At 39.8% G+C, this 13,120-nt stretch overlaps 1 protein-coding gene across 1 annotated transcript; it reads left to right on the forward strand.

Moving 5' to 3' along the window:
* The first annotated feature begins 1,499 nt into the window (after positions 1 to 1,499).
* Positions 1,500 to 12,795, forward strand: LOC119774460 (cell-death-related nuclease 7-like). The gene is made up of 7 exons (XM_038271982.1): positions 1,500 to 1,627; positions 2,401 to 2,497; positions 5,301 to 5,463; positions 8,852 to 8,933; positions 10,540 to 10,704; positions 10,802 to 11,002; positions 12,094 to 12,795. The coding sequence occupies exons 1-5, from the start codon at positions 1,618 to 1,620 to the stop codon at positions 10,641 to 10,643; spliced, it is 456 nt and encodes a 151-aa protein (XP_038127910.1). The 5' UTR covers positions 1,500 to 1,617; the 3' UTR covers positions 10,644 to 10,704; positions 10,802 to 11,002; positions 12,094 to 12,795.
* The last annotated feature ends 325 nt before the right edge of the window (positions 12,796 to 13,120 follow it).

Genomic DNA, 13,120 nt, shown 5'->3' on the forward strand with positions numbered 1-13,120 from the left:
GTTAGAGAGGTTGTTTTAAGCGAGGAGGTGGATTCGTCACAGTCACAATAACCATGACATGAAATGTTCATATCCTACAACAGGGATGTTCTTCTGGCAAACGGGTAGATAAATAAGGATCTCACCGAATTTGGTGGAAGCTGCATCTTCCTTGTTACGTTCGCCATCGTCCCTCTCATTGTCTGCACCTGCGCTTGGGTTCAGAAGCCTGTAAAAGCGCAGTATTTTCAGCGCCCCAAGACCATAAAGTTCCGAGACGCTGATTGACCATTAAATTCACCTAGCAATAGTACATGATTGACAGATTCTCTGCAAATGTGGGTCAGTCTGATCAGCGCCCCCAGAACAGAGACGGTAGGAGTCTGTCTGTGGAAATCCACAAATTAATGACAGTAGATAGGGAAATGTAGTTTATATAATTTGTTTTGCTTATAGGTACACAGTCTAGAGAGTAAAACTGACATTTATGATTTAATTTCTAAAAATATATTTTACGTTTCTCTCTTCTTATCAGGGAGGGCGGTGCCCCAGCGCCCCCTATGGGCCGGCCGCCACTGGTTGCGTCACACCTCAACCCGCCTCAAAGCCAACGCTGATTGGACGTTCGTTTGGTGAACGGCTCCAAATTTTCTTTAACGGAGAGTCTCCAGACTGATCTGCGAGTGAAACCTTGAAAGCTCGCGAGATCAGGATGGTCTCACGAGGCTAAAAATTTGCTCCTTGTTAATACATATCTAAATAAGATTTTAAGTGTGGTTTTGTTTAGAAAGCAAGCTGTTATCTCACCAGTTGGAAGAAAAACAGGGCTTCCTGCATGGCATGAAGAACATTACACCATTACAGTGTCAGAGTCCAAATTCTGATTTTCGGTCTGTTTTGTTTGGATGGAGTCTCAGATCTTCCCTTTTGACCCAGATCAAACACATCATGGTCCAACCCCAGACCTGGTTCAGCTCAATTCAGAAGGACATATTTACCGAAAGCTGCAGTTCAAAGGTGGCTCTGCTGATAGAGAACAGGTCGCTGATGTCTGCACACCCCATATATGCAAAACATACAAGAACTTTAACTAGATTTGTTAATATCCGTGTTATCTTTATGAAATAGATATATTTACAGAACTCTAAGCAGTACTCCTTCGATGGACTGGAGACCTGTCTCGGGTAGCCACCGCCTCTCGCCCGTAGACAGCTGGAGATGGGTACCACCACCTCTCGTGACCCCAGCAGGCTTTTTCAGGGAACAGAAAATGAATGGATGAGCAGAATTCAGAGGTTCTGGTGTTTTCACTCTCTATAAACCTTATTGTTAAATTTCAGCGACATCTCCTGTCTCCATGGTGTCCTAAAAGCTCTTACATCAAAACAACAGACATGAAACCCTGCAACCATCTCAAAATAATCCTCCTGACGTGTTTCATGGTCTGTCCTCACAGACAAACAGGACAGCTGATGTTTTGATGTTACTGACAGAAAACTTTATTTGTCTTTCTGTGTATATGGCTTTGAGCCCAGTAATCTGAACTGGGTCAGGGTCACAAAGAGGAATAAAAACAGCAACAGGACTTAGTTTCAGAGAGACAGACAGAGACAGCAGACACCGGAGGAGCCCAGAAACATGTCTAACTGTAGGTGATTTCTCTGGTTTTACTATATTCTAACATTCAGCAGAAATTCACAATTTATTAGAGAAGAGTGTTAAAGATAAATGAGCTCCACAGTTATTTCTGCTTCTTTTGGCTTCTTAAATGTTCAGGAGAAGTTTTTCTTATTGAGGTTCCTGTAGGTCCGTCTTAGAACATGCAGGACATAGAGCTGCAAGTTATTTGATGCATTTAGGACTGATAGAAAGAGGAGCAGTCTGAGGAAATTAGCGTTTGAGGAGAAACCATTTCCATCAGCATTACTGAAGCATGATTAATACCCAGAACAATACGACATCACAACGGCTCTATTGTTTGGATGGTCCAGGTCCTGGAGGGCCGCTGTCCTGCAGGTTATAGAGGTTTCTCTGCTCCAGCACAGCTGATTTACATCGATAGGATTTTGCTGAACTGAAATCATCAGAATCAGCTGAGCTAAAGCAGGAAATCTCTAAAACCTGCAGGACAGCGGCCCTTCAGGACCAGCTGTGGGGATGCCTGGTCTAGTTGGTCCTAACCTGAAGAAACCTCAAATTAAAACCTGATATCAAACAGCTAAAGTCCAAAAAAAAAACAACAAAAAAACTCGAACCATCCAGGAGATCCGGTCCTTTGAAAACCACAGAAAGGTTCTGGGGACACAGATCAGACATTTACAATAAATGGTTCTATCCCCTAAAAAAGTGGATTGTTTAAAGTTTCCAGATGTGATAAAAAGAGAGAAAACCTTCCTGCAGATGTTTTTTTCTCTGTTTCAGGTAAGATGTGGAGCTTCTTGCTGCTGTTTATTTTATTCTGCTCCAGCTGCCACGGCTCTGTGACCTGCAAGAATAATGATGGCCATGACGTTGACTGGTGAGTAGTCTTTATTAACACACTTTCTTCCTAACATGTATTTTAATCAAATTATGGTGGGTGAGCTGACTGGATTTTATAAACTCATAAAATATATTTAAGACATTTATGTTTGTTTGTTAGAGTGAGAGAAAAATTGCATGAAGGTAAAAAGCACCTTTGTGTGGTTTGATCATTTCAAAAAGAGACCTTTCTAGGTTACTAAGTTCTGTACCGCATCGTATAAAAGGCTGATTTCCTGTTTGCAGGTGAAGGGTATGAGAACAGCTTGGTCCATCAAATTAAAAAACTAATTGGGTAATGAGTGGGACTCTAATGGCATCATTATGTTGCTTATTTTGCTTTACTTACAGAGAAAATAATTCAATAACAAAAAAAGCTGGACCTAACGACTGATTGGTTGATTAAATGGAGGCTGTAAATTTAGTAGTGGAAAATACTCATATTTTCTCTTCCTAGAAAGTCCTGATAATTAAAGGGATTATAGATTTTATTACGGCCACAATCTTCTATTTTTCTGGAGGTAGATTGAATTTGCAGAGGCTGCTGGTGTGACTGTATGTTCAGTCAATAATGGGATAAAATAAAAATAAATTCAAGTCAATATCTTTTTTCTGCAACACCAATTTAAAACATAACTTATTTCAAAGCTCTTTACAGAGACAATTAAATCAGATCATCCAGTAATATTGGTAAAAAAGTTGTTTTATCTAAGAGAAATTAGCTGTCTGTTTTTAAGATTCAATATATTTACCAAACTGGAGAAAAAATCGAAATCTAGATAAGCAATTTTTTCTTAAAATAAGTAAATTTTTCTTGGATTTAGGAGGTAAAAGAGACATTTTGCCAATGGAACAGGACAATTTACACTTAAAATAAGAAAAAAACAATTGCATTGTCTTATTCCAAGTGCATAATATCTAATTATCTTATTTTAAGAGTAAAAATAATAATTCCACTGGCAAACCATCAGATTTACCTATCGGTACTCAAATTAAGGATAAATACACTTGATTTAAGATATTTTTACTTATTTCTAGATCGTTTTTTCCGGTGCACACTGCAAACACAATCTAGAAATAAGTCAAAATGTCTTAAATTAAATATATTTACCCTTATTTTGAGTAGGTAAATGAGATTAATTGCCAATGGGATGAGGATATATACTCTTAAAACAAGATAATTAGATAATATGCACTTGAAATAAGATGATAATGAATTTGTAAGTGTCTCACTTACCCCCTAAATTCAAGAAAAAATGCACTTATTTTAAGAAAAAAATGACTTATGTAGATTTTGATTTTTTTCCAGTGCAAGCTGTATGATTCAATGATGGCATTGCTATTGTTTTATGCTGCAGGGGTGTGGGGCTTTGAGTGTTTCTATGTTCATCCCAGATCAATAAGGTATTTCTTCAGAGTTCATAAGTTCACTCCTCTCTCTGGCAGCTGCACTGAAGCAGACTGTCGGACCTTTTGTTGTGCCTAATTACAGACCCAGTAGAACAGATTTTAACCTGCATAAAATCCAGAAACTCCCTGGTCTAAAGATGTCTCACTGGAAAAAATCGAAATCTAAATAAGTAATTTTTTCTTTAAATAAGTGCAATTTTTCTTGAATCGAGGAGGTAAAAGAGACATTTTGCCAATGGAACAAGACAATATACATTTAAAATAAGTAAACACAATTGCATTGTCTTATTTCAAATGCATTTTATCTAATTATCTTATTTTAAGAGCAAAACTACTCATTCCATTGGCAAACAATTTCATTTACCTACTTGAAATAAGGATAAATACACTTAATTTAAGAAATATTTACTTATTTCTAGATCGTTTTTGCAGTGCTAGAATATTTTCAAAGGCAAATTTCATCTGGCATAAAACCCAGAAACTTCCAGGTCTAAAGATGTCTCTAGAATATTTTCAAAAGCAAATTCTCCATGGAATCACTGATGTTGTAAAATACAGGTGATCATATTAGACATTATGAGGGCCAGGTGGGAATGGAGTTTCTAAATAAAAATAAATTGAGGAAGAGTTAAGGATTGCTTGTCCAAAGAGCTTGTGTTATTTTAATTTAAAGGTCATGGTTAAACTTTTTTTTATCAAATAATACATTTTTAATAAATAATATAGCCACAGAATGTCTAGAAGGGTGCAGAATAGAATTGTGCTTTTTACTATAATAAATTAAAAAATAAAATAAATAAATAATTCAATTCAGATGCAGATGCAGACTAGATTTAATCTATTGATAATAGTTAATCCATATGTGCATTTCTGTTTTTAGACTTTCAATAATGAGGCCTTTTGGAAATAAAGATTTTTGTCTCTAGCACTCTGACATCGGGGCACTATAATAATCATCATATTATTTTTTACACCTAATATCGGTATTACTTCCATTTCCATGGCTTTGAACCTCATCTTTCTTTTACAGCCACTCCTAAACTGTTAAATATATGTCTCCTTTTAATAGGTGGCAACAAATCGGTTTGCATGTCTTAAAATTTGTTTAGCATCGTTTGTAGATCAATCATTAATTGCTTACTTACTAAAAAATGAACATGCAATTTAGTGCAATTTACTTGGAATCTTTGAAGATCGTGTTTGTACAGTAGGGTACATAGGTCTACTTTGATGGTGTAATAATGCCAGATTAGATGCATATTGAGAAACAGCTACCGCGTCACTCTGTCACTAAATAAAAGACAACTGAATTCATGACAACCAAAAAAATCATGACTTTGACCTAATTTGTAGTTGCTGAAACATCTCTTGATGTCTTTCTTTTTGTTCAGGTATATTTTATATAAGGCACCTGAAATGTCTTCTTCACGCCTCACTGGTTCAGAATTTCTTTACATCGATCCAGAAAAAAAGGAAAGGTTGAACAACATCAACAGCCCCCAAGGTGTACTTGCAAGAACGCTTCAGCCTCTTTTCAAACCAATCAGAGAAATGGTGAGTCTCTCAGAGCTGCACTAAAACACTGGCTCTTTACTGCACTGTTGGTCGAACTAAAACTTTATGAAGATTCTCAGTCATCCAGGTCATGGTCAAGCTTGAAAAGTTCAGTCTAGGCACCTGCACATGAAGTTTTCTAGAAGACGTTTCTGCTCTCATCTAAGAGGCTTCTTCAGTTCTAACTAGTGGTGGGCAGCACTGAGATAAATATACAGTAGGGGGAACCAAAAATTAGGAGAAAAACAAAAGGTTTCTCTGATCCCTCCTACTGGATTGAACAATGAAGTCAATCATGGGGGGTGTTAATGGTCCTTAGGGGGCTCTGATGGTCTCCCATGATGTCAGATCTATTCTTACTTGCATCCCTATCAAAGAAGCAGTCCCCACAGTAAGGATGCATTTATTTCAAGAGCACACTCTGGTAGACGGGACCAATCTGACGACTGGCCGCATCTTTTATCTCTTGGACTTGTTCCTCACCACCACATACTTCCAATTCAAACAAGATTTCTACATGCAGAAACATGGATGTGATGGTCTCTCCTGTGTCTCCCATAGTCTCCTGTGTCTCTCAAGCAATAGTCTCCCATTTTTATACATGGAAGAATTGGAAAGCAGGGCAGTAAACAAAATTCAGTCACTGGTTGAGATGCGTCGATGACACATGGGTCAAAATAAAGATCAACATATTTACAGAACACATCGACTGTAATGAAACATCCAGTTTAACCAGGAAGATGTGAAAGATAGCAGCCTTGCTTTCCTATACTGCACACTTCACATCATGGAAGACAGACAACTCAACATAGAAGTCTACAGGAAATCCACGCACACTGACCAGTACCTCCGCTTTGACTCACACCATCCACTGGAACACAAACTAGGCATCATCAGAACCCTTCAGAGATGAGCAGAAACCATTCCCACCACCAACTGAAGGAAGATGAGAGAACAGGGACACATTGGGACTTCCCTGAAAAACTCTGGTTATTCCCAGATGGGGTTTTTTCAAACCAACAAGAAGAAGTCTGCTGAGAAGGAAGAGAACAGAAAAAGGAACATCGCCATTCCCTATGTTGCTGGTGTCTCTGAAAAACTCAGCAGGATTTTCAACCAGCACCGGATCCCTGTGCACTTCGATCCCAGCAACACCATGAGACAAAAAATGGTTCACCCAAAAGATAAGACACTCAGAAACAAGACCGACAACGTGGTTTACGCCAATCAGTGTAGTGAAGAGTGCACAGACCTTTTCACTGGAGAGACCAAGCAACCGCTACACAGGCATATGGCTCAACACAGAAGGGCCAACTCCTCGAGACAGGACTCAACTGTTCACCTACACCTGAAGGCTAAAGGACACTCGTTTGAGGACAACAGCATCCATATTCATCCAAAGGAAGACAGATGGTTTAAGAGAGGGGTTAAGGAAGCCATCTTTGTGTGGCGGTACCACTGTGATCCAAATGGGCAACTTGAATTTAAGACCATTGTTATGATGGGTCTCAAAGATCTAACCCACATGCAGATAACCACTCAGAGGCACGGAAAAAGTTAACAGTTTATTGGTGAGGTTTACAAAACTCAGAGAGAGATAGAGAAAACAGGTTATTCTAAGATGGGAGGAATCCTGTGGTCAGGTGAACCGCAACCAGAAACTCTAGGGGGGCGATCACAGAGATGAGTTCAAGGTCTGTATGGAAATTGATCAACGGAGATGAATGGAACAGTTTTGACTCACGTAGTATGGTTCTTCATTGATCCTTGGGTCCAGTTTGTGGGCGAATTGTCCAGAGATGATGGTTACTTGTTGGTGGGCGGACAGGCAGACTAATGGAGGGTCCAGAGGAGCAGCAGAGCGGACTGTCACAGACTTTCTTGAGGAGGACTTGAACGGATCAGGTGAAGGTTTTCCCTTGTTCAGTGTGAGACGAATTATTCCTTCCAAGGGGAGAAGGACCAGGCTTATCCAGTGGATTGGGGGTTTAACCTGGCGGAGAACACAAAGAGACAAAAAGGTTAAAAAAAAACTAAGACTCAGAGAGGCAAAGACTAAAAGGTTAGACTCAGCTAAACTTAGTGAGGCTAGAGTACCCAATACTGGCAAACACTCTGGCGTCGAGGTGGTGACAGTCTGCTGCTCAAATACTCCTCTGGTGATGACCCAACGAGCCACAGGTGTGGGGGGGGGGACAGTAAGAGGCCCTCCAGGCCAAACAGGGGAAAGGGCACCATCTAGTGGGTAGGAGGTGAAACTAAAAAGAAAACACAAAAACATTCCCCACAAACAGAACCCTAACACCACTAAATTAATAAATATAAGGTTGCAATAATTCCACTTGCCTTTAAGGCATGGATATCAGCTAAAGATGAGGCTTGAAACAATTTCACCCAATTCAATACTTTTATTTATTGCACAATTGTTATCATTCTAGTCGGGACAATATACTAATTTCAAACTACTCGCACTACTCACAGATGGGCCGCCAGCCAGGAACAACAGGCAAACAGCTGGCCAAGGACAAAAAGCAGCATCTAATAAACATACGTCAAAAAATAGAATCTGGAAGCGTACAAAGAATGAGCTTTTCACTTACCACTGAGCTCTATGTAGTGCCTCTGGCAGGAAGGAGAATCCGCAGCTTGTAAGGGCCACCTGGATATACAGATAAAGCTGAGCTAAAGCTAGGCTAACCGACATTAAAGGTGTGAGAAAATTCTTACCACAAGAAGGTTCATTCATGGATTAGACTGTCAAGCGCATCATTCAGGCACTGCGCCAGGAAACACGGAGGTCTGAACCGAAAGAAAACATTATGACCAGTTGAGGGAAGGCCCTTTATATATAGACAGCGCCACAACCAATTAAATTCAGGCACTTTTGGGGCGTGTTCAGAGCCCACAGGGCATACTGCCTCATTCGTTAACCCGGAAAAACCATCTCTCAACAGAGGAGGTGGTCTTAGACTTAGCCTTTCATCTACTTACAAAGCGCTTTTAGGAAAAATACCAAGAAGATTCTCCTCTCACCTGCCCCCACCTGACTCACACTTCAATGCGGCATATGACTGGAAATATTCTGATTAGAGTTACCTATCAGAGGCCCCTAACAACCATTAACACCTCCCAGTTGACCTCCATGGCCAATCCAGTAGTAGGGATCAAAGCCACCCCCCTAATTCTTTGTTCCACTTAGAGTAAATTAATCTCAGTGCTGCCCACCACTAGTTAGAACTGAAGAAGATGAAAGGAGAAACGTCTTGTAGAAAACCTTATGTCCAGCTGCCTAGAGTGGACTTTTTCAACCTTGAACAAAAAATGTAGAACTGTAGGATCTGTCAACTTTGAGTGGATGATGAAGGTTTTATTTGTTCATCTTTTGTAGGAGCCCAGCTTTGGATTCATCAGCTATAGTGACCAACCTCCAGGATGTAGCGCAGATCCGAAAAAGTTTGGACACAGCAAAGGTAAACCTTTGGACTGATGGACAGCAACAGGAACTGTTGCTGATCTCTTCCCCCCACACTAAAATACTCCAGACCATTGGATCCCTTACTAGAGACACTAATGAAGATCACTTAACTGGTGCATCTGGTCTACAGATCATTAGCAAGTATTTCTTCACAAATACATGCTGTATGAGGCACACAGCGAATATATTTATAGATCTGGAGCGTTAACGTACAAAGAATCGACAAGACGGGGACAATTAATTCATACACACACACATTGTCGTGATTGATCAATCTTTGAATGAGTTCTTCCCTAAAATGTTAAATTTTTTAAGTAACCTTTTTTGGAAGCAAGAGAAACATATTGTATAGTTAATTAAATGAGTATTTATCAAGCATTAAAAAATTATTTTATTTATTTATTTAAATGTTTACATTTACAAATAGAGATGTTCTCAGGTGTTAATTTATTAAATATGCGGGACATTCGGCTTTCTATACCTGCTGCGGTTGCATTTGGTTCCATTTATAGATTTTTACTTGTGTGACGTATTTAAAGGAATAGTACACCCAAAACATGATTAGCCTTCATTTTCTACTCACCCCCATGCTGAACAACACTCTGGAGTACTTTTTTGATATCTCAAATGCATCTGGAGATCTGGGAGGCTTCTTGCTGTCTGCTGACATTCAAATAATGGAGGTCTATGGCGCCCGAGGCAGAAAGGTCCATAAAAGTCCACAAAAACCGTGTCAATATTCCTCCATACTGCTCGTCCAATGTATTCCAAGTGTCCTGAGTGGGTAGCATCCAGAATTTACTCGAAACGAAGTCATTTAGAATGTTTTTAGAGCATAAACAGTAGTGTATAGGATTTCCTAAAAGCGCGTTCACGACGCTCAGGAAACCGCGGCAGACCAAACCAGATGAAAGTGCGCATTCGGGCGCCATAGACCTCCATTATTTGAATGTCAGCAGACAGCAAGAAGCCTCCCAGATCTCCAGATGCATTTGAGATATCAAAAAAGTACTCCAGAGTGTTGTTCAGCATGGGGGTGAGTAGAAAATGAAGGCTAATCATATTTTGGGTGTACTATTCCTTTAAAGTGATGGCGCTGCTGCCTGAACATGTGCAGAGGAGAAGATTCAGGTTCTGTATTTCCCTTTCTCCACCTGCAGCGCAGCCAGCCTTATGTAGAGCAGCTTGATAAACTTCAGAGAAACTGCATTAGCAGCATAACCTGTTAGAAGCAATGGCTGTTGGGGGTACTTCCCAATACTGCAATAATATGAAAATATTTTATGAACGTAGCATAACTGTCAAGAAGCACTTTCAAACAGCTTCTCCTGCTGTACTTTTCTACTGGGCACTTTGGTACACAAGGCTCTGGATGTTTTAAAACAGTAGAAACGCAATAGATATACACAGTTTTTTAAACATTTTCAAACTTAAAAATATGAAAAAGTTGAATTTGTCTTAATCTTAGGCGGTCATCACTAGATCAATTTCTTGAGTACACTTAACATAATATGCATTATATTTGTGCCCTACAGTTGGTGTGATCTGCTTGCTGTGACAGTGAAACATTGCAAATCTTCTGTGTTTTCTCTTTCCTGCAGGAGTTGTGATGGTGGACAGAACCAGTACGGGAGTCTGGCTCTTGCACAGCACTCCACAGTTCCCTTTCAGAAGAGAACAGAGCAGCTTTTGGCCTCAAAGCTGAAACAAAAACGCTCAGACTTACATTTGTGTGACATTTAACTACGACCAGTTCAGTGCAATAGGTATTAGCTCCCTGAAAATACTGCAGAAATAAGACCTAATACAAAGAGACTGACTTTTATAATAATAACAATGTCGTAATAATTTTATTATTTTCAGGAAGACATCTAAAGAAAATCCATATATTTCCATTTGAACATTATATTCCGAATGATTTTCATCGAGAGCTTCAAGATGCTGTGAAGTGGACAGAAGGAGCTACACCAGCCATTCCCGACTATACTGTTGAATCCCTGACTTTTAGAAGGAAAGAGTTTAAAATTTTTTCTAAAGCAAATTCAGAAGACAGAGATGAAGAAGGTGAGATTCCCTGCTTTTATCATACAACAACGAATTGATCTTGTAATTCTCACATCAAAGCTGTACCAAGACACTAAAAGTACGGTGGCCCTGAAGTGCAAACTGCGACTACAAATCTAAAAGCGCAACTACATTAAGAAAAACACAATTACATTAACCTACCGGAAAAGGTAGGTACCAGTGGAAAACATGAGACTGATTGGACGACGGCGCCGTTTGACCCTTGAACCGGAAGTCATTCTGCCTGCTGCGGCTTTTGAAAAATTGGATATTGTCGGCGCCCCAAACATAGCTGCCGTTATCCAGGAATATTTTGAATCAGGACATACGTACGAGGTGATACTGGATATGCTCAAGACTAATCACGAAATTTCAGTTAGTATCCATGTTTTCAAAAGCCGCAGCAGGCAGAATCAATCAGCGATGTCTCATGTTTCCCACTGGTACCTACCTTTTCCGGTAGGTTAATGTAATTGTGTTTTCCTTAATGTAGTTGACCTTTGCTTTATGTAGTTTTGTTTTTCTTAATTAAGTTGCGCTTTGCTTTATGTAGTTGCGATTTCCTTAATGTAGTTGCGCTTTGCTTTTTGTAGTTGCGATTTCCTTAATGTAGTTGCGATTTGCTTTATGTAGTTGCGATTTCCTTAATGTAGTTGCACTTTGCTTTATGTAGTTGCGATTTCCTTAATGTAGTTGCACTTTGCTTTATGTAGTTGCGATTTCCTTAATGTAGTTGCGCTTTGCTTTATGTAGTTGCGATTTCCTTAATGTAGTTGCACTTTGCTTTATGTAGTTGCGATTTCCTTAATGTAGTTGCGCTTTGCTTTATGTAGTTGCGATTTCCTTAATGTAGTTGCGCTTTGCTTTATGTAGTTGCGATTTCCTTAATGTAGTTGCACTTTGCTTTATGTAGTTGTGATTTCCTTAATGTAGTTGCGCTTTTAGATTTGTAGTTGCAGTTTGCACTTTAGGGCCACCGTACTAAAAGTGATAGAACTCAGTTAGGTAATGGTGCATTCATACCAAAAGCGGATAGAGGAGAGGAGAAGAGAATAGCTGGAAACACCTGATCATGTCTTTTGTTCTTGCAGTTGGAGATCTGTACATCAGCATTGCAAAGAACCTCAGGAGTGACGTGTACGTCCAGACTTGGGGCTGCCAGCGGGACCGCACGGAGGACTACTGTCCCAGAGAAGACTTTAAAGTCACCAACGTCGAAGAGTTATCTATCAGTTCTCTTGGAGCATGGAAGCCTACGGCAGACCATTCCAAGTGGTGTGTAGCTGTGGATCAGAACAAACACTGGACCTGCATCGCTGATGTGAATAGGGCCATAAGTCAGTTCAAGCGTTTCGGAGGCGCACTCTGCATCAACGATCAGCGGGTTCACAATGAGTTTCGGGCTTTCACTAGACTTCCTACCTGTCGGAAGCGTCCTTACCCCCTACCACCTGAATGTGGTTCAATCTCTGATGATGGCAGTTTGCATTTTTTAAGTGGTTAAATAAACACGGCTATAACTTCCTGCTCTGTAGACCTTTAAATGGGGTAAACATGGATTAAACTGAGCAGAATTGATTCATTGAATTTGCTAAATACCTGTTGCTTTATCCTTAGTGAAGTGTTGTTGCAAAAGGTCAGATGTTGTAAGAGTTGCTGTGTTCTGAAGTTAACCCCTGTGTCTCTGTGAGGAATGAAAAAAGTTGCATCTGACTCTTTGTTTTTGGTCTCCTAACAGGACATAAAGTTTTTCACTGTTTGATTATTTTTTATTAACATTAGATTTCCTCTCAGAGAGGGCTTTACTGCAAATGTTTTAACTTTCATATGTTTGTTCTCCTCATTAATCTCAGTCTTTCAGTCTCTTGTCTCACTCAAATCTAGCCACTGTGAGACAATACAGCCTTTTCCAATCTGGCCCCATCATGTATTCCAACCTGTCTGTAGGTTAAAAGATTAACTAAAGACAGAGATATTACATGAGTTTTTAATCGTTTAAATAATGAAATGGACAAATTTTAGAAGACACCACAAGAAGATCAGGTCTCCTTGAGGCCCTCTTGGCCTCAGCAGGAGGCCACTAGTCATGGCTCAGAACAGAGGACCCTGTATTCAAGG

The sequence above is a fragment of the Cyprinodon tularosa genome, unplaced genomic scaffold (assembly GCF_016077235.1).
Source record: "Cyprinodon tularosa strain WSP-4 unplaced genomic scaffold, ASM1607723v1 ctg813, whole genome shotgun sequence".
NCBI lineage: Eukaryota > Metazoa > Chordata > Actinopteri > Cyprinodontiformes > Cyprinodontidae > Cyprinodon > Cyprinodon tularosa.

What these genes read in the sequence shown, in the direction of transcription:
- LOC119774460 (XM_038271982.1), top strand. An exon ending in GATGGCCATGACGTTGACTG is followed by an intron (nt 2,498 to 5,300) that starts GTGAGTAGTCTT and finishes CTTTTTGTTCAG; the next exon opens with GTATATTTTATATAAGGCAC. An exon ending in AAAGTTTGGACACAGCAAAG is followed by an intron (nt 8,934 to 10,539) that starts GTAAACCTTTGG and finishes TCTTTCCTGCAG; the next exon opens with GAGTTGTGATGGTGGACAGA.